At 39.0% G+C, this 26,690-nt stretch overlaps 1 protein-coding gene across 4 annotated transcripts; it reads right to left on the bottom strand.

Moving 5' to 3' along the window:
* DCTN6 (dynactin subunit 6) lies at positions 1–26,258 on the bottom strand. Of its 4 annotated transcripts, none has more exons than XM_043560721.1 (7): positions 25,997–26,258; positions 17,162–17,226; positions 7,055–7,160; positions 5,354–5,442; positions 4,028–4,075; positions 2,878–3,020; positions 1–461 (listed from the first exon to the last, which is right to left on the bottom strand). In XM_043560721.1, the coding sequence occupies exons 1-7, from the start codon at positions 26,017–26,019 to the stop codon at positions 363–365; spliced, it is 573 nt and encodes a 190-aa protein (XP_043416656.1). In that variant the 5' UTR covers positions 26,020–26,258; the 3' UTR covers positions 1–362. The 4 variants fall into 4 exon arrangements, with proteins under 4 accessions (XP_043416656.1, XP_043416641.1, XP_043416648.1 ...); XM_043560706.1 differs by lacking the exon at positions 25,997–26,258 and adding an exon at positions 25,195–25,409; XM_043560713.1 differs by lacking the exons at positions 17,162–17,226; positions 25,997–26,258 and adding an exon at positions 14,173–14,287.
* Between the last annotated feature and the right edge of the window lie 432 nt (positions 26,259–26,690).

Below are 26,690 nucleotides of genomic sequence, written 5' to 3'. Positions count from 1 at the left end.
TCCCGTCACTAGCATTTTTATTGAATACAACATATGCTAGAATATAAATACATAGTAATATACCCTTTCTTATCACAGGGAATCTTTTACACAACTAAAATCATGGCCAACATATGACAAAAGAAAAATAAACCAAACCTGCAAATTCTCAGAAAAGGAGTAAGGATATAGGAAAATAATGCATTTTATGTAATTACAGGGACAGTTATAATGAAAATCCATTACTTTCCTCTCTGACTCAATTTTATAAAATAAAGTCAACATGTATTAATCTGTGAATTGCTAAGAGTGCATAAACACTGTGGCCCTCTCAAAAGACAGTGGTCAAAGACAAACTGTTATCTTGATGTTGTATATTGTTCTTAGTTCTTAACTGGAGTTGAGCTTCCTTTCATAGTCTTCTTTAGGTGGTGGTAGTTTGGCAAGATTTTCATCAGGAAATCCAGCTGTAGTGTCTGGGGCTAAAAAGATAAGAGAATTAAGAACTGACAAGCAGAAAGCAAGAGTACCAGGCAGCTCAGGGTCAGGGAAGTATAGGTGATTTCCACTGGCTGATTTTTGCTTACCTGTTTTTTGTGGGGTTTTTTGGTTACTTATTTATTTATTTTTGTTAATTTACAATGAATATACATTAAGTTTGGAAATACGAAAAAGCCAAAAGATTTTACATATAAAAATATACATGAGGGGCACCTGGGTGACTAAGTATCTGACTCTTGATTTCAGCTCAGGTCACGATCTGCCCCGCATCGGGCTCTGTGCTAACGACAAGGAGCCTGCTTGGGTTTCTTTCTCCCCCTTTCTCTCTGCTCCTCCCCTGCTCCAACTCACTCTCTCGCACACTCTCTCTCTAAATAAATAAACTTTAAAAAAAAAATTAAAAATATACATGACTCAATTTTCAACCCTGCTGTTACAGGCTTTACGCTGCCCTTGAAAAAGTTAAAAAGTTCTAATCATAGACAACAACCTAAGTAGAATTCTTGGAATGCAGTTTTCCACAGGCCCTACAAGTACACAGCTGTACTCTCTGCTCTTCACTCACCAGTGCCGCCCAAACTTCCCTCGTTGCAAAACTCACTAGGGGTACTTGTGACAAATAGGGATGATTATTAGGTCCTTGCCCGAGACATTTTGATTCAGTAAGTTCTTTAATAAGGACCTGTGATGAGATGTGGAAAACTGTATTCAACTTCAGATATTCTTACTCACTGAATTCTAATCTCTTTTAACCCAACTCCAGTTTCTTTTCTCCTTCTTCAATCATTTTTGCTGTTATGCAGAAAGATAGTGAAAACAACCCTGGTTTGTTTTACTGCCTTTTTGGTCTATAGAGGTAATACTTGCTTATAATAATAATAAAATCCAAACATTACAGAAACAGAATAACCCAAAGACAGCTGGAGTTTTAACATCTGATAAAATACGGCTAAGAATCAGATGCAAAATGATAGATGTCTTGAAAAATATTTTCTTTTGGAGGAGGGGAAAGAGGCTGGGTAACTAAAGAAATATATTGTGTGCCAAACAATGAAGTTCAAAACTTCAATCAGAATGTCTTCTGTCCAAAGGAAGCCCCAAATGCCCTATTTTATCTCCTGTATGAAACTCTAAATACATATTCTTAATTATTCTTGGTTCTTAGTAGGAAGAGATAATTTCTCGTAAGCCAGGAAAATATCAAAACACACTTGCATATTCACAAACTGTGTTTATTTTCAAGTCAGCTATGTTGGTAAACTAACAGACGGACCAAAGTTGGTTGGCCAGTATAAATTTGGTAGGATCATTCCTTACCCTTGAGGATTGGTATTTTCAGAGTGAATCAACAGTTTATAAAGTTTGGTGATACATTTTCAGTGAAAATACATTAAGATCAGGAGCAACATCTCTGGATTTTCTTTGCTCATTATCAATTTGTCATTGTCATCTTTGTACATATTTTTGATAATAACTTAAAGACTGAATAATTTCAATGCAAATAAATTCTAGTTTTAGGAATTTAAAATCTCTGATTTTAATCATTTGCTTTTTATTTTATTTTTTTTAAGTTTATTTATTTATTTTGAGACAGAGAGAGGGAGGGGGAAAGAGAGTAGGAGAGAGAGAATCCCAAGCAGGCTCCACGCTCAGTGCAGATCTTGTGACCTACGACCCCACAACCATAGATCATGACCTGAGTCAGACACTTAACTGGCTGAGCCACCCAGGCGTCCCTCTCATCTGCTCTTTAAATGGCAAACTTGCTGTCCCATTAAAACAATTATGTGGTAGTTTTTTGAAAATTAGTAGCGCCAGAAATTTTTTTCTAATTGAAGTATATTTAACATTATTCAAGTGTTATATTAGTTTCGAGTGTACAACTTATCAATTCAATGATTCTATACATCACTTGGTGCTCATTATGATAAATGTAGTCACCATGACAACCATACATTATTACAATTTACTGACTATATTGCCTGTGCTGTACGTTTCATCTCTGTGACTTACTTATTTTAAACTGGAGGTATGTACCTCTTAATCCTCTTTATCTGTTTCACCCATCTCTCTCCCCCCCACTCCACCTCCCCTGTGGCAACCACCAGTTTGTTCTCTGTATTTAAGTTTTTCTTTGTTTCTTTCAGAAAGAACTCCTTTTTGGGGCGCCAGGGTGGCTCAGTCAGTTAAGCACCCGACTTTGGCTCAGGTCATGTTCTTGCAGTTCATGGGTTCGAGCCCTACATCAGGTTCTGTGCTGACAGCTCAGAGCCTGGAGCCTGCTTCTGATTCTGTGTCTCTCTCTCTCTCTCTGCCCCACCCCTACTCATGCTATGTCTCTGTCAAACATTAAAAAAAAAAAAAAAAAGAACTCCTTTTAAAGACAGGTTCCAGTACCTGTGGTCGCTCAGTCTGCACCCTACGAAGGCAGTCTGCACCATAGATCACTGTATTCTCAGGGATGACCTCAAATGTATTCAGGTTACAGCAAGCCCCAATGATGCAACCACTTGTCAGGATTACGTTTCTGCCCACATATGCTGCAATAAAAACATAGAAAGAACTGTAATTTAAGACAAATGATTAGAATGTTACATTTTTCCAAAATGTCTTAAGTATGAAAAAGTAAACCAGCTTTAAGAAAAAAATTAAAGAAAATACTTCAATTCAGAGTTGGTAAAGCATAGAGGCAGGCACCAGACTAGTATTAGATGGATTAAACACAGAGCTCTGCTGCTGACTAGTTGTGTGACCTTGGACAAGTCACTATAAATTCTGAGAAGCTTATCTATGAAATGAAAGATCAACCTACTTACAGTTTGTTGTAAGGAATAAGTGAGATATTAAATGGGAAGTGCCGAGCCCAGGTTTGACACATAGTAAGTATATAATAAGCAGAAAATAACAACGATAATAATTGGTAATCAAATTAAAACAAAAACCATTAAGTAGATTAACAACAAGTCTAACTTTAGTATTTAAAAAAAGAAGCATTATTCTTTCATGTCAGTTAGGACCACCAAAGATAAATTATTATTCTAAAGACATCTTATTGTTCAGGTTCTTTCTGGACTTTAGTGGGGCACGCTCTTGGGAGCTGCTTTCCCGTAGTGGTGACTTTACATGACCTCCTGCCCAGCTCCACTTATGATAAGTTGCTTATATTTGTTCCTGACTGGCTAAAGTAGTCCTGAAATTAAAGAAAGCAAACTGATACAGAAAATGATTTTTTTCTTTAATTCTGCAATTATATTAATCAACTAAATTATCACTGACACTAGTATTTAGCAGAAATCTTTTCAAATCTTTCATCTGAACGTTATGGTTTAATCCAATCCCAACTTACGTACACAGCTGAATTTCTAGTTCAATGTATTAAACACATTATTAGGTTCCTTAAAGGCAAAGATTTAGTCTCCTATTTTAGTCCACTTCCAACCATGCCTTCCTTCCACTTTGCCAGAGGTTATACTTGGGTTGTTTTCTAGGACACCACAAAGAAAAAGGAGGTAATCATTTTCACAATAAAATTCTGAATACAGCTTACCTTTTGATTCAATAACATTATTATCTCCCATTTTCATGGCTTGGGAATCTGTAAGCCAGAGTTAAGTAAACATTGTAAACATGTGCATCTTTTCCCCCTACCAATTCACTATATCCTTATCCTGCCCTGGGACAGAGGGTAGGAACATGGGCAGGGCCACACAGGCTCAGCCTGGTGAGAGCTCCTTTGCTCAGGGCAGCCTGAAAGTAAAGGTTTAATCTTTAAATGTAAGCATCTCTAAGTAGATATAAATACCTTCTATGTTTTTTAAGGAAATGAGCATCTTTTACCCCCATTCTATAAGTAACATATTTTCACGACTGTTTTAAGAAAATTAAATTTATCACCCAATCACTTAAAGATAACACTGCTAACAGTTTGATATATCTTTATGTAAATACATACAATTCCCTTAACATAACTGGGAATCAAACTGTATAAACTTTTACAGCTCACTTTATTTGGTTCAATTAAATTTGCAGGCATTATTCCATACGATTAAAGTCTTTAAAACCGTAATTTAAGATGACTGCTTAATGATCCGAATAGTCCATTTTGTGCCTGTAGCTTAATTTATTTACATATTTTGCTATCACTAAATAGATTTTATTTTCCTCCAAGTTTTTCTGTCATAAAATTATATCTTGCTGACAACATGAAAAGAGTTTACTAGCTTTTTAGAGTACAAAAATCAAGGAAAGAACTAGTAGCACTCTGGGGAAAAAAAAACAAAGAATGAAATATTTCCAGGGGTGCCTGGGTGGCTCAGCTGGTTAAGTGTCCGACTCTTGATTTCAGCTCAGGTCATGATCTCATGGTTTGTGAGCTCAAGCCCTGACATCAGGATCCGCTGTTAGCTTGGGATTCTTTCTCTCACTCTCTCTCTCTCCCTCCCTCTCTCTCCCCATCTCTCTCGTTGCCCCTCCCCCCCTTAAAATAAATAAATAAAATAAACTTAAAAAAAAAAAAGAAATATTTCCATCCCTTTCTACCATTTCTTTGCAGTAGACAACATACTTTTAACCTGAACTATATAGGAATTGAATGGACAGAGCTGTGGTTCTTAAAGCAGGACAGAAGCCAGGATTCTTCTGTTTCTATGTCTACTGCCACTCAGTCATTGTTACCTATTGTTACCTGTGAACAAGCTGTAACACTAGGAGCAGTGTGTGTGTGTGTGTGTGTGTGTGTGTGTGTGTGTGAATGCATACTTATAACATACTTGATATATTTGACAGGTAAAATATGATGATTTCTATGGAATAGATTTTGGATATTAAAAACAGCTGGGAAGAATGTTTTACTTTAAATTATTGTAAAGGATACAACAGCCAACTTCAAACACATTATTGGTGCCAATGATCATAGGTTTTGGTTCTGGATCTTCAGCATCAGGGGTGATATTATCAGGGTGACTATAAAAAGAAGAGACAAGTCATCAAAGTCAATAATGCAATAAGCAATTCTCTTGTTTTAGAATTTGGGTTCATTCTGTCAATTTGATCTCCATCAAGCTTAAAATATGTAACTATATAAGTAATTTCTTATTCCAAGTGAATTATTTATCATCTATGCTGAAGACTTGATTCTGAGTTGAAAAAGAACTACTAAAAGGTAAAGAAGTCACAGGTAAGTTTAGAAGGCCAGCCTTCCTTTGCTGATTTTTATTTATTTTTTTTATTTTTAATTTTTCCTTTGCTTATTTTTAAAGCCCATAGCCCAGAGGGCCTTTTCCAGGACAAGGTAAAAATGATGCTGGCTATAATTTTTAGCTTATTAAACTGGAATCAAAATCATGCCTGGCTCGAAAAATTTCCATTCTCAATAATCATTCGAGATTGTGAAATATAAACAGAAATTCACGTAATTATTTTATATGCTCTTAGGTAGTTTGAAATATTTGGAACATAAAATGTTTGTGGTCTAAGAGGAAGCCATTTTTTAAATGGTGCTTTATCTCTGACAGCTGAGTTACTGCAGAATATAGCTATTACTAACTTACTTACAATAAAGGTGCCAAAATAAGATTTTAAAAAGAAACTGCTTAATATAGTAAGAAACTCCCAAATCCTAAGTAAGTGTTTTGACAAATCAATCTCTTTATCACAGTCAAATATTTTCCCAAGGTCTTTCTTACAAATTCCATACACTGTTGCTATAAATTAGGTATAAGCTTGAATTTCCTGCCAAAATTTTATCTAGAAAGCTTTATTAAATGCTTATGAAAATTTCATAGGTATTATAGTCTAGCTCACTAAGATCATGTACATGTTTGAATATTTTATTACTTTTTATTCTTGAAAGTTAAAAATTGCCAGGGCGCCTGGGTGGCTCAGTCAGTTGGGCATCCGGCTTCGGCTCAGGTCATGATTTCACGGTCTGTGGGTTCGAGCCTGGCGTCGGGCTCTGTGCTGACAGCTCGGAGCCTGGAGCCTGCTTCAGATTCTGTGTCTCCCTCTTTCTCTGCCCCCCCCCCCCATGCTCTGTCTCTGTCTCAACAATAAAAATAAACATTAAAAAATTTTTTTTTAAAAATTGCCTCTAAGGCCCCCAAATTTTCAAATATAATTCTGGGTGCTACCCCCACAAAGCATATGAAAATATATATCAGAGTAAAGCTCATGTGTCTGGGCAGGAGTAATAACAATTCAGCCAGAAGTGAGAAATCTAACCAAAAGACTCTCTTCAAGGGTGGTCAGCACAGCACTTGGTCGCTGGAGTCAGGAAATGTTTGCTTAGCGCACAGAGGAGGTAGTGATATGTAAGGGGAAGATTATCAGACTGAGAGGAGGAGATTGTAGTCAGTCACCAACAAGTTATCTCACCTTGGATGAGTCTCTTCACCCATCTGGTCTCTGGTTTCCTTATTTACTAACCACTTGTGTTGAAAAGATCCTTAATGTTTCTCTAGTTCTAAAATAGTAGGCTTTCCAGATGTCTACCGTAAAAGGTTCCTATAGATAGCTGAATTAATAAAAACACAACCCGAGGTACTTAGTTCAGGGTATCTGAAAGTGTCTTACTCACGCATTTATGATAAGCGCCTGTTCTTCTATTAGGTTACCTTCCCCAATCACTATTGGACCGGCTTCCGCAATAATCCGTGCTTTAGGATGGATCACTGTCCTAGGTCCTGTTAAAAATACGGTGAAAAGAAATTATTGGTGGAGGCTACGCTTCCAAGAGGAGGGGAGAAGGTGACCAAGAGGGGGCCGAGGCTATTGGGAGGAACATTTTCTAAAGTATGTGCCAGGCACCACACTAGGTGCACTTTACAAATGTTATCTCCTCAGCTGTTATCAATAGTAGTTAGTGCCAAATCTCAAGGCAAGGTGAGTGGAGACAGCACAGGCTTTGGAGCCAGACAGCCCTGGCTAACCAGCTGTTTGGAAGCCTCTGTTATCTCAGCAGTGAAATGGGGGTGGGGAGAATACCATCTTACAGAGGCACTGTAAGGATTAGATGAGATCATGTTTGTAGACACAATATTCTGGCACATTGTTGGCAATAATATCAATTCCCTTCCCTGCTTTCTCTCATAAAAGTAAGGCTCCCTTTGCTTATAATGTTGGGCTTTCTCATGCTAGTGAACCACATTAACACTTTCTCATGCTTGTGTACTATATAGAGTTAGTCTTCCTATTAAGTGGCTAAGAGGAAACATGGGTGGAATGGGAGAAGGGAAACATGGAAACCTTATCTTTGTTACTTTGTCACCATCCCAATAACAAGCCTAACCACTGGAAGGAGGCAGAGATACTGTTGTGTCTGGTCTAGGACATGATTTTAACCAGTTAAAGGTTGAAAAGGTTACAGGGAGGCAGTGGAAGGAGCCAATATAATTACTGTAATCCTAAGGCTCTTAAATAGGCAGACTGAGGGGACGCCTCCTACCTCAAATTGAAAGGAGCGGGAAGGGGTCTTACCACAACCATTTCACCACCAGGGTGGAGGTGGCCGGCATTGCTTAAACAGGGACACGATTCTGGACAGCTAACACATTCCCTCCCCGGGTTCTTAATTTCCCAAAGGCCTAGCATTTTGGTGATAATGAAATCACTCCTGAGAAAATATAACCTCATTACTGCCACTCCCTGCAACACTAGTCCCACCCACCCCCAATGCCATGGCTATTTTTATTGGTAAATAAGTGGACATAAAGTAACCAACTCTGAAAGTAAGACAGCGTGGGTAGAAGTGTTGACAGGAGGTGGGAAGGTAGTCAGGAAGATGCACTGTCCCTGTAATTCAGTACTCAACTATGTAAGTTAATTTATTCAATAATCATTAGCTGCGTGTGACAGGCAAGATCCAGTGCTATATGTTAGAGGGAAATAAAAAGAAATATAAGCTACTTTTGCCCTTTTGAGCTTGCATTTCTTCTTTATTTTGTTTTGTTATCTTGAAAACTGGAACTACTTAACATACTCACACACGAATGTATTAAATAAGAAGGTGTTCCTGGTGCCCAGAGAACTGGAAGGAACCTCAGTGCAACTTTATTTTTCCCCCTAACAATGAAGAGCTGGGGATTGATAAGGAGGGTGGGGTCCAAGACAGGATGCACAGTCAAAAGACGCACAGTCTGATAAGAAATAACATGAGAGTGGCTTTGTTATTTCTGTCACCCCTGGCTCCCCAAATCCTGAGCTGCCCAAGTAAAATTGCTTTGGCAAATTCTCCTATTCAGGATAAAAGATGGGATCTCTTGGGTCCCTGGGAAGATTCTCAAGTTGACCATGATTGTGAACACATGTGCCTTTTTTTCTGTTAAGAAATACACATATTTACAAAGGTAATACATACTCATTATAAAAATTCAAACAAAGCAAAAGTGAAAGATCCTCTCTTTGCGCTAATCCTGTTCCCTAGAGGTAACTATTCTTAAAAGTTTGGGGTATATTATTCCAGACTTAAGTTCCACTATACCCTTAAGACCCGTAAATATCATTGTATATAAATATCTTTTACCATGAAGTTAAAAAATAAATAGAATATAATTTGAAGGTGGAAAAATATGGATTATAAGCACATAGTTGATTTTTTTTTTAATCAAGGAATGGTACTTATTATTGTGCAATTTTCTTAATTCACCTAAAAAATCATGGTGATTTTTCCATAAAAGTACATTTAGCTAGCTCTTCTTTTTAATGGCTGAATAGTACTTCATATCATATTAACACATCATAATTTATTTAACCAAGCCCTTACTGACGGGCATTTAGATGTTACCACTTTTGAGGGACAGGTGCTAAATAATACTGAAACAAACACTGGATTCCTCCAAAATGAGAAATTTCTTACAGGTCTTCCAGCTGTGTGAACCAATTTACATCTGTAGTTTGCACAATACCAGATTCACACTTTACTTAAAAATGTTCTGTGATAGGGGCGCCTGGGTGGCACAGTCGGTTAAGCGTCCAACTTCAGCCAGGTCATGATCTCGCGGTCTGTGAGTTCAAGCCCCGCGTCAGGCTCTGGGCTGATGGCTCAGAGCCTGGAGCCTGCTTCCGATTCTGTGTCTCCCTCTCTCTGACCCTCCCCCATTCGTGCTCTGTCTCTCTCTGTCCCAAAAATAAATAAACGTTGAAAAAAAAAATTAAAAAAAAATGTTCTGTGATAAAAGGGACAAATCAATCATTCTATTTTAGATTCTTTGTAATTAAAGCCCCTACCAGCACCCCACTCCTTGTCTAGAAAGTCTAGACTCTGGTCTCTACCACTTAAAGGCTATATGCTTAATCTCTCAAATGCCTGTTCTCTCATCTATAAAAAGATGAGATCCAGAATAACCTACTTCATTGTGTTGAAGTGTGGATTATACGAAATAATGTCTGAAAGGGAGATCACAGGGTCTGGCCCATAGGTGTTAAAAATGGGAAGTTTATCACTATCTGACACTAAAAGCTAACAAATAACTATCAATAAGCAAAACAACTCCTTCTGGTCTGAGAAACAGAAAAACTCCTCTCCTCCACTCAGGTTATTAGGGTGGTAACTCCTTTTAAAAGTGGGGGAAAATTCACATATTACTGTAAGATAGTAAAAGAAAAGAATAAATGTATTTTCTGTCCTGGCATTAAAATCTTAGACGGGGAAGAGATCACCATGCTGTGATAGAAAGCAGATCGTCTGCCGTGGCTAGATAAGCCAGAGGCACTAGGTATTCTGCTGGCCCCTAAGCTGCAGCTTTGATGACAAGCAGACGTGTAAGAAGTTACTGGAGAATGAACTAGTATAAGGTTGTCACTGAAACCTGTCTTTCTTTAAAAATTCCTCTGAAATAGCTTTGAAAATAATTAATATTTTCATTTTTCCCTTTCAAAAATGATCTAATATATGTTAACTATACAAACACAAATTTTAAAAATGAAACTAAACCCAAGTCCCATGTCTTATAGAAGTTTTAAATATAATGCCTGAGCTATTTTTTTTTTCAATGTTTATCTATTTTTGAAAGGGAGAGACAGAGCACGAGCAGGGGAGGAGCAGAGAGAGGGAGACACAGAATCCAAAGCAGGTCCAGGCTCTGAGCTATCAGCACAGAGCCTAATGCAGGGCTTTAACCTCCCAACCCCAAGATTATGACCTGAACTGAAGTCAGACGCTTAACCGACTGAGCCACCCAGGTGCCCCTAATGCCTGAGCTATTTTAAGCAGGTTTTTTATTATTGTTGTTTTCATTTTTATCATAATAAGTTAGCAAGAAGATAACTGGATATCTGTTTATAAATCTGAGGGCCCTGGGATATAATGCAGGATCACCAGCTTACATGAGACACCGCCTCCACCTGGTGGCAGCACTGCCAAACTACAAGTCCTTGTGTTTCAGGACTGAAATAACTTAGAAAGTTCAAGTATCAACTCTGAATTGTGGTGCAACAGAAGTCATGGCTGATAATAAACTGAACAGTTCCCCTAAACCTCCTGTAGGTCTTTTGGGGCAGAGAGTAGAGGGGTTAGTATTCATGTACTTCAGTATATGTGACTGCTAAAATTTTGGTTTCTAGAACTTGCTAAAGGGACATTCTGACTCAGGTGTGTAACCTGCAGTGTGGGCTTTGTCTCTGCACAGTTTTGTGCTGGACATTGGCACCAGAGGGCCCAGGAATCCGAGTGGTATTCCAAGACCCGGGCAGCCACGGCACAGCACACTGAAGTCTGGGCACAGACTGCTCCACACTCTTCCATATGTAAGAAGCACTTTTACCTAGAACGAGTCTGATTTCAAACCAAGTTTAAGGGTCTTGAGGTTAAAATGCTTTAAAAATAAAAATGTGTCACTATAGAAAGTTGCTTTTTTTTTTTTTTTTTTTTTTTTTTAAAAGGCTGTTGGGAACTTTTTTGGAGCTCTTAACTGGCAGGGTAGTTTGTATATTTGCTTACCAAATGTGCTGAAATCCTATTTGGCTTATCTCCCTGTTTGGATAAATGTGTCTAGAGCTGATGTTGCCTTACTGGCTGATGAATTATTTTTCTAAATGGTTGGCTGGGCTTGATGCAACACAGCCAGAAAGGCATTCCTTGCATCAAACTTCCATTCCCCTCATTTGGTAAAGGACGTTTTTCCTACCTTTGCCACAGGAAGCTATCTTTGTGTACATTTACATATGTCAATAAATAGTTCAAAAAGCCACAAGCTCTCTTTAGAAGTTAAAACAATTCCTTTGAGCTGTAAGCTTAAGTACCTGTAAGAACTGCTTTATATTTGATGAATTTCAAGTCAAGGTCACTGTTCTGCCTTATTAAAAAAGACTTCCACAGTAAAGGGAAGCTTTTGATCTGTATTAAAAACTTGAATGGAGAGAAAGAATAAAAGGGACAAAGGGGTTCCATCTCCGTTTTCCCACTATGTGGAGGTCTGCCTTCCTACCTAGTACCTTGTCCCAACTGAGCCCTGTCCTGAGACCAGGAGACTGACTTTCACCCTATAATGGGACTACAGAAAAGGGGCTTAGAAGTAACTTTCTGAAATGCTTTTCAGCTTTCAAAACAAAATTTAAGGAAATAATGCGTGGTCCAAAAATCAAGGCAGCCTAATTAAAAACAGGCTGGACGCTAGGAAACCTTGTTTACCCACATTGTAATTAACAAGAGAGCTGTTATTTTTCCCAAGGTCTGTTTCCTGGCAGCCTCTAAGGAAAGGGGTCAGGCTCCAGCAGTGCCTCAAGTCCTAGGGTTTCTGCTTAAGGACAATGCTTCAAAGCTTCAGACTAGTTTCTTTGATAAACCAAATACCTGATTTTCTAAGAGAACAGATCAGGTTTAAAGTTCTATTACACTACTGAAACAAAGAGAAGGAAAAATTACTTTCTTTCTGAAATATTTCAGAATAGAATAATTTGGTAAAAGTATAACCAACTGGGGGATGTAAAGTTCTGCATAACATTCTGAAAAATCTATTAAACTCAACTACACTTAAGTTTATTGCTACTTGACTGAGAAAACAAAGCGTATTAGGTGTTCAAATCTCTATATCCCTAATATAACAGAAAAAGACTTTGGTCTGGTAAATTAAGCAAAAACAAAAACAATAAAAGCCATAAATTGGGAAAAAAGAAAAAAACATGGTGGGGAGAGTGAGGGTTTTTTTTTAATTTTTTACATTTATTTTTGAAAGAGTGAGACAGAGCACAAGTGGAGGAGGGCAGAGAGAGAAGGAGACACAATCTGAAGCAGGCTCCAGGCTCTGAGCAAGTGTCCAGCACAGAGCCGAATGCGGGGCTAGAACCCATGAACTGTGAGATCATGACCTGAGACGAAGTCCAACACTTAACCGACTGAGCCATCCAGGTGCCCGGGAGAGTAAGTTTTAATCACATAACTTATCTCTACTCTCTCATTTGATTTAACTTCAGATCTCCCTGGTGCTTTTTAATCTCATGTATTACATCAGAAAAATGAATTAATAGCAGTCAGAAGATTAGGGATATCTTATTCCAAATATAACAATGATAGAAATGGCTATCTAAATACTGATTCTGAAAATTTTCCATTCTTATATATACAGTTAAAGATAAACACAAACAAATAAAACAAAATGATAAGAAACATACATAATGAAAATGAGAGAAGAATTATAAAAGACTGAGCACTGGATAACTATATCACTTCTGAATCTTTTCCTTAGTTTTAAAAATTGAGATGTTTCTATAAAGAGAGCAAATTTTCCTGTTTTAAATTTTTTTTTTAATTTTTTTTTTTCAACGTTTTTATTTATTTTTTGGGACAGAGAGAGACAGAGCATGAACGGGGGAGGGGCAGAGAGAGAGGGAGACACAGAATCGGAAACAGGCTCCAGGCTCTGAGCCATCAGCCCAGAGCCCGACGCGGGGCTTGAACTCACGGACCGCGAGATCGTGACCTGGCTGAAGTCGGACGCTTAACCGACTGCGCCACCCAGGCGCCCCTCCTGTTTTAAAACACTGGGTCAAAAATAAGCATAAAAACATTAATTTATATCCATTCTATGATAAACCTCAAATCACTAGTTAAAAATTACGACTACTTCTTATGCTAAAACATCTGTGTTGAACTGTCATTTACATTTTAGCCATCTCTGTACTATCAGCTACTGGAAAAAAAGTAGATTTAAAAGAAGATCTATTATCTTCGTTAAAAATGAGGAAGAAGTAGAAATGAAAGGGCAAGTTTGTGTAATTAGCTACATTATTTTAGCCTTACTTTCCTTCTAATTAAAAATACTTGGGGGTGGTTCAGTTGGTTAAACTTCTGACTTTGGCTCAGGTCAGGATCTTGCAGTTCCAGAGTTCAAGCCCCATGTCAGGCTCTGTGCTGACAGCTCAGAGCCTGGAGCTTGCTTCGGATTCTGTGTCTTCCTCTCTCTCTGCCCTTCCCCTGCTCACACTCTGTCTCTCTCTCTCAAGAATAAATAAACATTAAAAAAAAAAAAAAAGAATACCTTGTGAGTGGGGTGCCTAGGTGGCTCAGTTGGTTAAGCACCTGACTCTGGATTTCAGATGAGGTCATGATCTCACAGTTCATGAGTTTGAGCCCTGCATCAGGCTCTGCACTGACTGCTTGGGATTCTTTTCCTTTCTCTCTCCCTCCCTTTGCCTGTCTCTCTTTCTCTCTCAAAATAAATCATTAAACTTTAAAAACAAGAAAAAAGAAAAAACAAATACCTTGTGAGCTAATGAGAGGGTTATTCCTCGAATCATGATGAAAACCATAAAAATACCAGATTAAAGGGACTTCTGGGCGGCTTAGTTGATTAAGCATCTGACTTCAGCTCAGGTCATGATTTCACCATTCAGGAGTTCAAGCCATGACGGCTCTGTGCTGACAGATCAGAGCCTAGAGCCTGCTTCAGATTCTGTGTCTCTCTGTCTCTCTCTCTCAAAAATAAATAAACATTAAAAAAAATTTTTTTAAATACCAGATTAAAAATAATGCAGAACAACATCTTTGATAAACATGTGGCCATCATGATTTCTCCTCATAAAAAGTTTGCAAATGGTTTTAAGAATTAACAAAAAGTTAACATAGCACTGAAAAGAAACTGTGTCACCTTCTAAACTCTGAAATACTGTCAATCTAAAATAAAATCCAACCTAGAAAATTCCTAATGATATTCCATAATACTGGTACAATCTTTACTTGTTTTATAAGACATGATATCTAAATTGGTTGGAGGCTTAGACTTACTAAAATTCACAATTTTTTTTTCCTATTAAAGATAGTGTTAGCAGCGCCCGGGTGGCTCAGGCAGTTAAGCGTCTGACTCTTGATCTCAGCTCAGGTCATGATCTCACAGTTCATGAGATGGAGCCCTGCATCAGGCTCTGCACTGACAGTATGGAGCCTGCTTGGGATTCTCTCTCACCTCTCTCTCCAAATAAATAAATAATACAACAACAACGAAAGATACTGTTAGCATAAGGGACCAGGGCGTATTTTCTCTCTGAAATTGTACTTAACTCATTGAAAGCTCTACTCTGGTAACATGCAGCTGCTAGGAAGGATGGACTCATGTTAGTTCGTAAAGCTACAAAGGCACAAAATGCAGTGAAAACGTACGTAAAAGAACTAGTGGCTCGGGGCGTCTGGGTGGCTCAGTCGGTTAAGCGGCCGACTTCAGCTCAGGTCACGATCTCGCGGTCCGCGAGTTTGAGCCCCGCGTCGGGCTCTGGGCTGATGGCTCAGAGCCTGGAGCCTGCTTCCGATTCTGTGTCTCCCTCTCTCTCTGCCCCTCCCCCGTTCATGCTCTGTCTCTCTCTGTCTCAAAAATAAATAAAACGTTAAAAAAAAAAAAAAAAGAACTAATGGCTAAAATGTAAGTTCAGGGGAACTTAATCATGTCCATATAAGCAAGTTACCACATGTTAAACTGTTAATTTGATTTCAGTGCTGGACCTCACCTCCAGCAAGGCTACATACTGCTAAGATTTAACAGTGTGGTCAGCTAGTGTTAGGTTTTAGGCAATGACTTTCACAAATATTCTCTTACTTAATCCTTCAAAAAGTGCCTGTAGGGGCGCCTGGGTGGCGCAGTCGGTTGGGCGTCCGACTTCAGCCAGGTCACGATCTCGCGGTCCGTGAGTTCGAGCCCCGCGTCGGGCTCTGGGCTGATGGCTCAGAGCCTGGAGCCTGTTTCCGATTCTGTGTCTCCCTCTCTGCCCCTCGCCCGTTCATGCTCTGTCTCTCTCTGTCCCAAAAATAAATAAACGTTGAAAAAAAAAAAAATTTAAAAAGTGCCTGTAAAGGTGGGCACTCCTATTTTGCATGTCGAAAAACCTGCTACTTGCCACTAGATATCCGTTCTTCCCTTTCCCTGGTAGCTGAATCCCACTGGATTGGGGGCAGCAATGCACCCAGTTCAGACTGTATCTCCCAGCTTTCCAAGGCTGAGACTAAGTCCAAGGCATCAGACATACAAAGAGAGAATGTGTGAAACTTTCAGGAAGACTATGTAAAGGAAGCTGATCCAACTTGGAGGTACACCCTTTTGTTTCCACTCCTCCCCTTTCTTCTTTTTTTTTTAGTATTTACTTGTGAGAGAGAGAGAGAGAGAGAGCGCATGAGCTGGGGAGGATCAGAGAGGAGAGGGAGACACAGAATCCAAAGCAGGCTCCAAGCTCTGAGCTGTTAACACAGAGCCTGACTTGGGGCTCAAACTCATGAACTGCGATATCATGACCTAAGCCTAAGTCGGATGCTTAATGGACTGAGCTACCCAGGTGCCCCAAATCCTCCCCTTTCTTATCAAAGATCACTCTTGGTGCTTTAGCTATCACATTCGGGCCTACAAGGCTGGAGCTCCTGGACAATCAACTGACCAGCCCTGAATTGCCTACCTCTAGACTTATTTATATAAGAGAATAAACTTTTGTGTGTTTAAGCCACCACTATATGCAGCTGAACCTAATTCTAATACACACACTTACACAGATGGGGAAAATGAAGGCTGGTGAGGTTATGTATAATAATATGTGCAAGGTAAACCAGCAGGTAAAGAGCAAGGATGCTAACCCAGGTCTGTCCGACTCCATGGTCCACCTCTTACTAACTACCTAGTAGTGTATAAGCTCCATGAAGGCAACACCTTTGTCTGCTGTGTTCATCGCTGTGTCTCTAGTGCTAGCACAGCGCACACTGTAGTACATAATAGATGTTTCTCAGATAAATTAATGACTCTATTACATCGCCTCATTCCTTTATCAGAGAGGAGTTTTCAAAATAGAGAGTCCATCCAGGTGCCTGGCTGGCTCAGTCAGTGGAGCATGTGACTCTTGAGTTTGGGGCTTTGAGTTTGAGCCCTACATTGGGTGTAGAGATTACTTAAAAATAAAATCTTGGGGTGCCTGGATGGCTCAGTCAGGAGATGTGACTCGATCTTTGGGTCGTGGGTTTAAGCCCCATGTTGGGTGTAGAGATTAGTTAAAATAAATAAATTTTTAATTAAAAATAAACTAAAATAAAATATTTAACAAGTACGCCACACTTACTTCTTTTAGAAATACTAAACATGGGAGAAATACATCATTTTCTCAATAAAATTAGGACGTCAATGAAACAGACAAATATATAACACCTAATTAATTGTAAAGCATTGAAATAAATTAAATTACATCAATTTTTGAGGAAAAAACCACTAATAAACAATTTCCTTACCTATGGTTACATCACCCCGGATTTCACTTTCTACACATACAACTGCTCCAGGAGCAATCTTCACACTGTAGGAAGAAAAAGGTAACATTCACCGTGGGTAAGTTTAAAAAATATTGCTATAGGGGCGCCTGGGTGGCTCAGTCGGTTAAGCGGCCGACTTCGGCTCAGGTCATGATCTCGCGGTCTGTGAGTTCGAGCCCCGCGTCGGGCTCTGTGCTGTGTTTCGGATTCTGTGTCTCCCTCTCTCTGACCCTCCCCCGTTCATGCTCTGTCTCTCTCTGTCTCAAAATAAATAAACGTTAAAAAAAATTTTTTTTTAAATTAAAAAAAAATACTGCTATAGAAGCTATCTAGACACTTCAGTGAAAAAAAAGTTAAAAAAAGTCTGATTAAAAAAAAGAAATGATAAAAGGTAAGGTATTTAATATACTATAAGTTTCTGAGGGGGCATACTATCCATCAGGCTAAAATCATATATGATGCCCTATTAAAATGCTTGAGAAAAGAGATTTTGGATTCTTCTAACACCAGCATTGTTTCCAAACAGCAAAAGGCTGAATACAACCTAGATATCCATTAGAAAGGGACAGGTTAGTAAAGTATGGTACACCACAATCTAATACACAATCATTAAAAAGAATGAATAATCCTTTATGTAAAGATTTGGGATGATTTCCAAGCTATATATATTTTTATATTAAATGTAATTTATTGTCAAATTGGTTTCCATGCAACACCCAGTGCTCATCCCAACTGGTGCTCTCCTAAATGCCCATCATCCACTTTCCCGTCTCCCCCACCCCCATCAACCCTCAATTTGTTCTCAGTATTTAAGGGTCTCTTATGGTTTGCCTCCCTCCCTCTCTGTAATCCAACCTATCTTAAGTCAAAAAAAATAAAAGCCAGGGGCGCCTGGGTGGCGTAGGCGGTTAAGCGTCCGACTTCAGCCAGGTCACCATCTCACGGTTCGTGAGTTCGAGCCCCGCGCCGGGCTCTGGGCTGATGGCTCCGAGCCTGGAGCCTGTTTCCGATTCTGTGTCTCCCTCTCTCTCTGCCCCTCCCCCGTTCATGCTCTGTCTCTCTCTGTCCCAAAAATAAATAAACATTGAAAAAAAAAAAGTAAAAAAAAAAAAAAGTAAAACCCAGAAAATGGACAGTATACAATACACCACTATTTTTGTAAAAAGAATGAATATTCACAATATATAACAACTGGCAATGTAATATTAATATAGAAATCAACGTAGAGAATAAAAATTTACAAATATTCTCTATTTATATTATAAATCAGCTTATCAAGTGATATAAACCGGAGTGCAAGCTGTTCAAAATTACTAAATTCCAAATAATTTATTGATGCTTTTTGATATTCTGTGATGTCCTGTTTGACACAGCTGAATCTAGCTGAATGCAGCTGTAGCTGAGCCATGAGCTGATGTGAAGAACTGTACCAAACGACTTCCCCATTAAATTGACAATCATTTGGTAACTTGTTCTAAGTATTTTTCTTAGTAGGAATGATATTATTCATGGTTAAATGTGCACTCGCTTCTATAAAACAACAATACCATTTTAGATATTTTGACTTCATAATTCTATTTGGTTTTTCAAAAATTTTGATTTCCAGTCGTTCACTGCAAGTACACAGAAATACAATATAATTTTGTATATTGACTTTGTATCCTGAAACTTTGCTAAACCCACTGAGTTCAAGTAGATTCTCTGGGATTTCTCACATAAATAATTTTGCTGTCTGTGAATACACAGTTTTTCTTCTTTTCCAATTATTTATTTTTCTTGCCTTATTGTCCTAAGATTTCTAGTATAATGTTTAATATCCTTAACCTGTTCTAGTTCTATGAGATCAACAAAACCTATCAAACTACTTTTCTAAGCCATGAATTTTGCATTTTAATGTTTATTTTTGAGAGAGAGCAGGGGAGGGGCAGAGAGAGAGGGAGACACAGAATCTGATGCAGGCTCCAGGCTCTGAGCTGTCAGCACAGAGCCCATGCAGGGCTCGAACCCACCAATGGTGAGATCATGACCCAAGCTGAAGTTGGACGTTTAACTGACTGAGCCAACCAGGTGGCCCAATTATGCATTTTAAATAAACTATTAAAACTTGATATATAAAACAGCTGAAACTTTCTTGACCAAAATGTTAATATCTTGACTGATTTGTTAAGTTTTCTAAAAACTTGTTTTCAGAAACTTTAGCAAATGTTTTTCAACCAGTAAGAACCAGAAATGTAGAGTGCAGTAATCACTCGTATTAAGTTCTATAAATATTCATGTATGAAAATACTGATTTTTAACTGATAGTAGATAGTATAAAAATGTCAATGATACTTTCTATTTGTTTTTCATGCCTTTTTTTGACATTGCTTTGATAAAAAAAAAAATTGTTACTGCCAGGTTTTATTTTTCCAAATGTTTTACTGTGAGATGGGTTCATTCACTTTTTAAGTCTGTCCTCTTTGATGAATGCAAATCTTCATTACATGTAACATGAACTTAAATAGGACATGCTTGCCATTCTAATAAAATACTTGTGTTTAGCACAGTTTCTTTGATATAACTTTTGAGCATCATTTACAACTGATGTAACCAATATAGCTGTTCTAGTGTGTAACTGCTGAATATTTGTATTTGCTTCAATATTTCCAAACTATCTCTGGAGGGACACAGAAGATACTAATAATATTCACTACCTTCTGAGAGAGGAGCTGGATAGCAAGGACACAATGGTAGATGGAAAATGTTTTTCTTTACATCCCCATTTTTTAACTGTTTGCATTTTGAAGCCCACAAATGATTACCTATTCAATATATAACTAAATAAAACAAGACAGAAAAGAGATTGATAAAATTTTCTTAACAGCAGGTGCTAAGGGGATCCTGGATTCATTTCTATAACTAGCCTGAAAATGTATCCTTATTTCCTTAAAAAAAGTCTCCCTCAAATCATGATCCTTATATGCCCTCCCCTACCTATAAATACTTTCTTGTAATTCGTATCATTTAATGAATTTTAGACTCCTAGTTTCCCTGTTTAAGACCAGTTTTTTTGTTGTTGTTCTTTAAATCACGGTTCTCACTGATTCAGCAACAATCTTTCTTAACCCAGGATAAAATTATTATTCATTAGTAACACTCTCATTACTTTCAATCTTCAAATAAACAATCAGCTATCATAAATATAACCCTATCATGCCGATTCACAATGGCATTGGTTATAGTATTTCTAGGCCACTGTCTGTCACTGTTCTGTGTCATATTACATGAAGGATGGTTGATACTGTATTAGTAGAAACATGACACAAGTCAATGTAAGTAAGAAATAAAAGGCTATGTTATGAAATAAATGCAAATTGTTGGAATATTCAGTATAATCACACTCCAGTCCATTTCCTGTATTAGTTTGTTCAGGATAATGAGATGTTTTTGCTTTTTCATTTATTTTGGCTATCAGATGATGTAATTTAACTGAGACATTTGGACACTTTTGATGATAATTATCAGGATACTTCTTAGAAAATACTGTACCAATATGCATCAGGAATCAACGTAGTCACAATGTTTGACCTAGGAAATCTATTTCTGGAGTTCTACCATCAAGAATTCAACAGGAGGAAAATATATGCACAAATTGGCAATGTTATTTAGAATAATGAAACCATAAAAGGAGAGAAGTAATGAAATAAAATGTAATCAACTTACTGGAATACTATATAATCCTAACAATAAAAACAAGGTAAAACTACCTTTTTATAGAAAAAGTTTGCCCCTCCCTGCGGTACTGCACCCAAGAAATCAGGCCCAGACGTAGGTGATGAGGACTGGCTGAGCAACAGTGAGCCCACCATCTCCCCTTCCCCTGTGTGCCTCCCTATCCTCATACAGAATTTTAGGCAACAAGGGAATAGAACAGGATTCTTTTCCAAAGAAACTACCAGACAACATGAGTTCTTCAATGAGAAGTTCAGCTTCCTGCCTGATTTGCTCCACCCTGAAGCACATCAGAAGGTAAGCCTAATGCGTATACCTGGAGCTTCCAGTTGTTTAAGTTCTCATCCTTAATAATGGACAGAGAGCCAGAGATGATTAGATAAATCAGGAAAGCCTCCAACTAAAAAGGAAAAAAAGCAAAACAAAGGAAAAAAATAGTCTGAATAAACACAGACAATTCAGGTAGTAAAAGTAAACTTAAAAAAAAAACCAAACATATAATTCATGAGAAATAAAGGACTACTGCATTAAACAAGGCAGAAGTCTATGAAAAATGAACAGTCTAAGAAAGAGTTCCTAAAAATTAAAAACATAACCAAAATGTGAAATCACTAGGAATGTTAAAAAAAGAGCTCTTCCAGAAAGTAGAACAAAATGCAAAATAAAATAAAATAAATAAAATAAAATTGATAACAGGACAGAAAAAGTGAGAAAATTAGAGTACCAACATATGAGGTATAGAATCCAAATAAATCTCAGGGCACCTGAGTGGCTCAGTTGGTTAAGCATCCAACTTTGGCTTAGGTCATGATCTCACAGTCCATGGGTTCAAGCGCCACGGTGGGCTCTGTGCTGACAGTTCAGAGCCTGGAGCCTGCTTCCGATTCTGTGTCTCCCTCTCTCTCTGTCCCTCCCCTGCTTGCACTCTCTCTTTTTCAAAAACAAAAACAAAAACAAACAACAAAAAAAAGAATCCAAATAAAAAGGAGAAAATAATTTATGGAAAAAAAAAACTATTAAAGAATAATACAAGAAAATTTCCCACAGACTAAAGAATATTAATCTCAACCCTAAAAGGATGTGAATGCAAAAGGCCCATGCCAAGTAATATCATCTTAAAATTTCTGAATGCTATGGAAAAGATCCTTAAAGTTTTCAGAACAAAAACCCAAAACACCAAGAGAGGTTAAAATAATCAGAATGGCATCAGAGTCCTCAGTAGCAATACTAGAATTTAGAAGACCACAGACAATCCCTACAGAATTCTAAGTGAAAACTATGTTCAAACCAGAGCTATCCACCCACCCAAACTAGCAATCAAGTTTGGACAGAGAATAAAGACATCTTCAGACTTGCAAAAACTTTAAAAAAGTACTCTTTATTGGGAAGTTGCCGAAGGATGTACTAAGCTAAATAAAAGTAAGCCAATAGATAAGATAGAGTCTAGAAACAGAGGCTCCAGTGTGTTAGTACAAAGGGAAATATCAGGACAACAGCCATGCATCAGCCTCAGAGAGCAAAGATGATAGAGGGTTTCATGGGAAGATCTCCAAAGGGGAAAAAAAAAAAAAAAAAAAGACAGATTATGTGATAATTACTAGATATTTGATATATCTGCTATATCTGTTAGAAGATTTGAAAATCATCAGTACATAGAAAAGTAAGGCAATGAAAAAAGTGAAGTCATTTTGGTAAATTTTATATTAATTCAGGTTGAGGGTCCACAGAAAATTCAGGAGAAAGACTCAGTAAGAAAGTAAAAACACAGAGCTCATGAGAGTTCTAGATCAGAAAGATAGCTCTGACAAAAATGATTAGGACTTCATCAAGATAAAAAGCTTCTGCACAGCAAAGGAAATAAATCAACAAAACTAAAAGGCAACTGGCAGGAACCGGTGAAGATATATGCAAATGACATATCAGATAAAGAGTTAGTATCCAAAATCTATAAAGAACTTACCAAACTCAAAACCCAAAAAACAAATAATCCAGTGAAGAAATGGGCAAAAGACATGAACAGACACTTTTCCAAGTAAGACATCCAGATGGCTAACAGATGCTCAACATCACTCATCAGGGAAATACAAATCAAAACCACAGCGAGATACCACCTTACACCTGCACCTCACACCTGTCAGAATGACTAAAACCAACAGCTCAGGCAACAACACATGTTGGTGAGGATACGGACAAAGAGGAACTCTTTCGCACTGCTGGTGGGAAGGCAAACTGGTGCAACCACTCTGGAAAACAACATGGAAGTTCCTCAAAAAATTAAAAATAGAACTACCCCATGACCCAGCAGTTGCACTCCTAGGTATTTATCCAAAGGATACAAAAATACTGATTTGAAGGGGCACATGTACCCCAATGTTTATAGCAGCACTATCAACAATAGCCAAATTATGGAAAGATACCAACATCCATCAACTGGAGAATGGATAAAGATGTGGTGTATACACACACACACACACACACACACACACACACACACACAATGGGCTATTACTCAGCAATCAAAAAGAATGAAATCTTGCTATCTGCAACAATGTGGATAGAACTAGAGTGTATTATGCTAAACAAAATAAGTCAGTCAGAGAAAGATAAATATATGATTTCACTCATGTGGAACTTAAGAAACAAAACAGATGAACATAGCGGAAAGGAAGTAAAAATAGGGAGGCAAACCATAAGAGACTCTTAAATATAGAGAACAAACTGAGGGTTGCGAGAGGGGTGGGGGGGTGGGCTAAACGGGTGATGGGCATTAAGGAGAGCTCTTGTTGGGATGAGCACTGGGTGTAATATGTTAAGTGATGAATCACTAAATTCTCCTGAAATAATTAAAAAGAGAGAGAAATATAGCTCTGAAAGTCAGCAGAGTACAAACTCTTTAACATGTCTCTCCATCATTTACATTCTAGAACCCCCCTAAATATTCCCTGATACAAGTGCAAAGTGACAGCAAAAATATATTTCTTAAATCACACCCACTTCCTTACTGATAGGGAAAACTAAAAAAAAGGAGACACATTTTTTTCTTCAACAAATTTCAGCAAACCTTCCTACCACAAAGCATTTTTTAAAGCTCTAAGTAAAAAGAATATATATCAAACAAAACTAGTAACTACTGAGTCTATCTAAGAAATACTTGTGAGATCAGACACAGCTATATCTGTTTGCATCATTTTGACATACACTGACTTTCTACAAGGCACAAGTTAATGAAATTCTAAAAACGATGCATCGGGGTTACGTGTCTGACTCTGCTGAAGTCACAGCAAAAAATACAATCTTTCTACCAAGTACAAGAAAAACTTCAGTAACATGGAACAGAAAGCAGAAAATGGCCTGACCTTCTCATCTTATAGATGAGGAAACTGAAGCCCAGAGACTAGAAATTTCCTGAAGCAGTTTGTCCCTGAAGCATCATTATCCTAACACCAATCATTTCTTTTCTGTTAGCTGAAAGTTTCTTGGAAACTTCCTGACATGTTGGGTATTTTTCCTGTGAAAGCTGAATGATGCTGTCCTTGAATGGATCACCATTTGAAAATGCAATTCCTCTGATGTTTTTCATTTAGAGTGGGTTTGTGTGTTAAAATAATGCAATCTTATTAAAATGCCTCGTTTTAGACCTTATTTCCCACTTCAAGTTTCCATTCCCTCAGCCTCCCTCTATGATTTTTTTTTATGAAAACAGCACTATCTAACACATAACTTGTCCTAGACAAGTGAGGACAGGAACGATTCCCAAGTGTCCCTCTGTCCAGTTTTATGTCTAAGGGAGAGGACCCAGGCGGAGTTTGTGGTCCCATCAGCATACTTCTCCATGAGGCAGAAAACAATTAAATTAATCACTAGACCAACTAAAACGTGGTCCAATCATCTCTGTGTAGACTCCACTGCACCTCCGAGTGATGGGGCTGAGGGGGCTCAGGCAGCTGAGATGAAAGGCTTAGCTGAGCACCTATTTACATAACAAGCCATCTGGGGAGCCCGGGTAGCTCTTGATTTCTGCTCAGGTCAGGATCTCACAGTTTGTGACTTCAAGTCCCACATAGGCTGTGCTAGCAACTCGAAGCCTGCTTGGGATTCTCTCTCTCCCACTCTCTGCCCTTCCCCAGCTCTCTCTCTCTCTCTCTCTCTCTCTCTCTCTCTAAATAAATAAATAAATAAATAAATAAATAAATACACTAAAAAAAACCCCCAAAACACTCCACTGTACATGGCTATATACTGCACACAATTTTCAGAGTATACCTGGTTCTCTTTAGCTTATGAAAAAAGATTATAGTTACCTGCCTCCATAGAAAAAAACCCTAAATTTTAATTTACTGCAACAGAAACAAGGTGTGTCGGTTTCCCGTTCAAGGAGAGGCAGCAGAAGGTGCTCAACGCCGCTGCTTTCCGAAATCGTTAACTTAAGCAATTCTCCCACCCAAGCTGTTCGCAGCAGTGAAGGCTGTTGGGAGGAGCCCCCACTGCTGTCCTCACACATTTACAAAGTAGCTTAGCCACGCCGAGCAGAATGTCTCACACTGTTCTAGCCCAGGCGCAGTCCCCCTTGTGACGAGCGACAGCGATGGGTTTACACACACTGCACCCACAATGGGCAAGAGGGTTCTGGGGTGCGGCCAGCACTACCGTGGGTGTCTCGGAACGCACAGCAGAGAATACTGCTACAAGCCGCCCTCCGTGAACAGCTGCATCAAACAGCACCGAATTGGGGGACAGGGGGTGAGGGTCGGAGTGGGGGGGAGGGTCCCTCCGGGTCCCGAAGGAGCGGGCGACGCCATTCTCGCCGCGCAACGCCTCTCGGAGACCCTTTCCGCGCAGGCGCGTTCTGGAGGAGGGCGGCGCGGTGGCGGTGGGATCGAAGAACAAAAACCTTCCAGGCACCGATTCCCCATCCCTTCCCAATCCTCCCTTACGCCCGCTTCGTCGTTTTCTCCCTCAGCGGCCGCCAAGGCTGGGCTTTAAGAGCCACCCAGGCCGAGCGCCCGGGATAAGACATCATCTTAGTCCCTACCATTGGCGACCAGGAGCAGATTCCACTCATGTGGAGTCTAGAAATAGACTTTTCTCAAACAACCGACTCACCTCTTTTGAGCCTTCTCCGCCATGGTTTGGACCCTGTCTCCAGTTGGAGCGGAGATCGACACAGCCGCCTGGGTCCAGCGATGGTCTCTACAAGCGATTGGAGCGCCTGGCAGGATCGGGATAGGGCAGGGGCGGGCCTGCCTGGGGGCGGGGCCTGCCGGGGCTAGTGGTTGCGCCACTCCCTGCTTGAGGAGGTTTGTGCGAGCGGACCTCGCGTGGCCGCTGGCTTATTTTTAGCGCAGTCCAGAGATGGATAGACTCGGATTTAAAGCAGCCGTTTAGTCTAATCCAGCGCACATCATGATGGCCTCATTGTACTCCATCATTCTTTTTCAGTCTGCTTGTCGGTCTCTGCCTGGGCCCTGCTTTTCGGTCTTTGCCTGTTAAATTCCTGCCAGGGCCTGGGCCCTTTTCGTTCAGTGTGAGCTCAGCTCTTGCTGGGTGAGCTCAACATTCCCATAAGTACCCTCCTACCTGCTGACTTTCTCGGGTTAATATCTCTAGTTCTGTCCTCTTTACCGAGCTTCATACATGGTTATTTCATTGCATCCTCCACTTGGATGCCTCAAAGTCGTATCAAACCTAAAACGTCCGGGGCAGAGCTTTTGATTTATACCCCTTAGTTGATGCTTTGCTCTCCACCTCAGTAAAGAGATCCACCATTCACTTAAAATTGCTCAAGCTAGAAACTCAA

Source organism: Prionailurus bengalensis, chromosome B1 (assembly GCF_016509475.1).
Source record: "Prionailurus bengalensis isolate Pbe53 chromosome B1, Fcat_Pben_1.1_paternal_pri, whole genome shotgun sequence".
Classification (NCBI taxonomy): Eukaryota; Metazoa; Chordata; class Mammalia; order Carnivora; family Felidae; genus Prionailurus; species Prionailurus bengalensis.
The sequence above is the reverse complement of the archived record's forward strand: the minus strand, read 5'-3'. Positions and strand labels throughout refer to the sequence as shown.

Bases quoted from the DNA above. Each gene is read 5' to 3' on its own strand.
- DCTN6 (XM_043560706.1), bottom strand. From the start codon at position 25,394: ATGTGTGAGGACAGCAGTGGGGGCTCCTCCCAACAGCCTTCACTGCTG. The intron at 17,227-25,194 runs GTAACTATAATC...TTCTTCCTACAG, and splicing joins GTTTTTTTCTATGGAGGCAG to TGTGAAGATTGCTCCTGGAG. The intron at 5,443-7,054 runs GTGAGTAAGACA...TTCTTTTTATAG, and splicing joins CAGGCGCTTATCATAAATGC to TCACCCTGATAATATCACCC.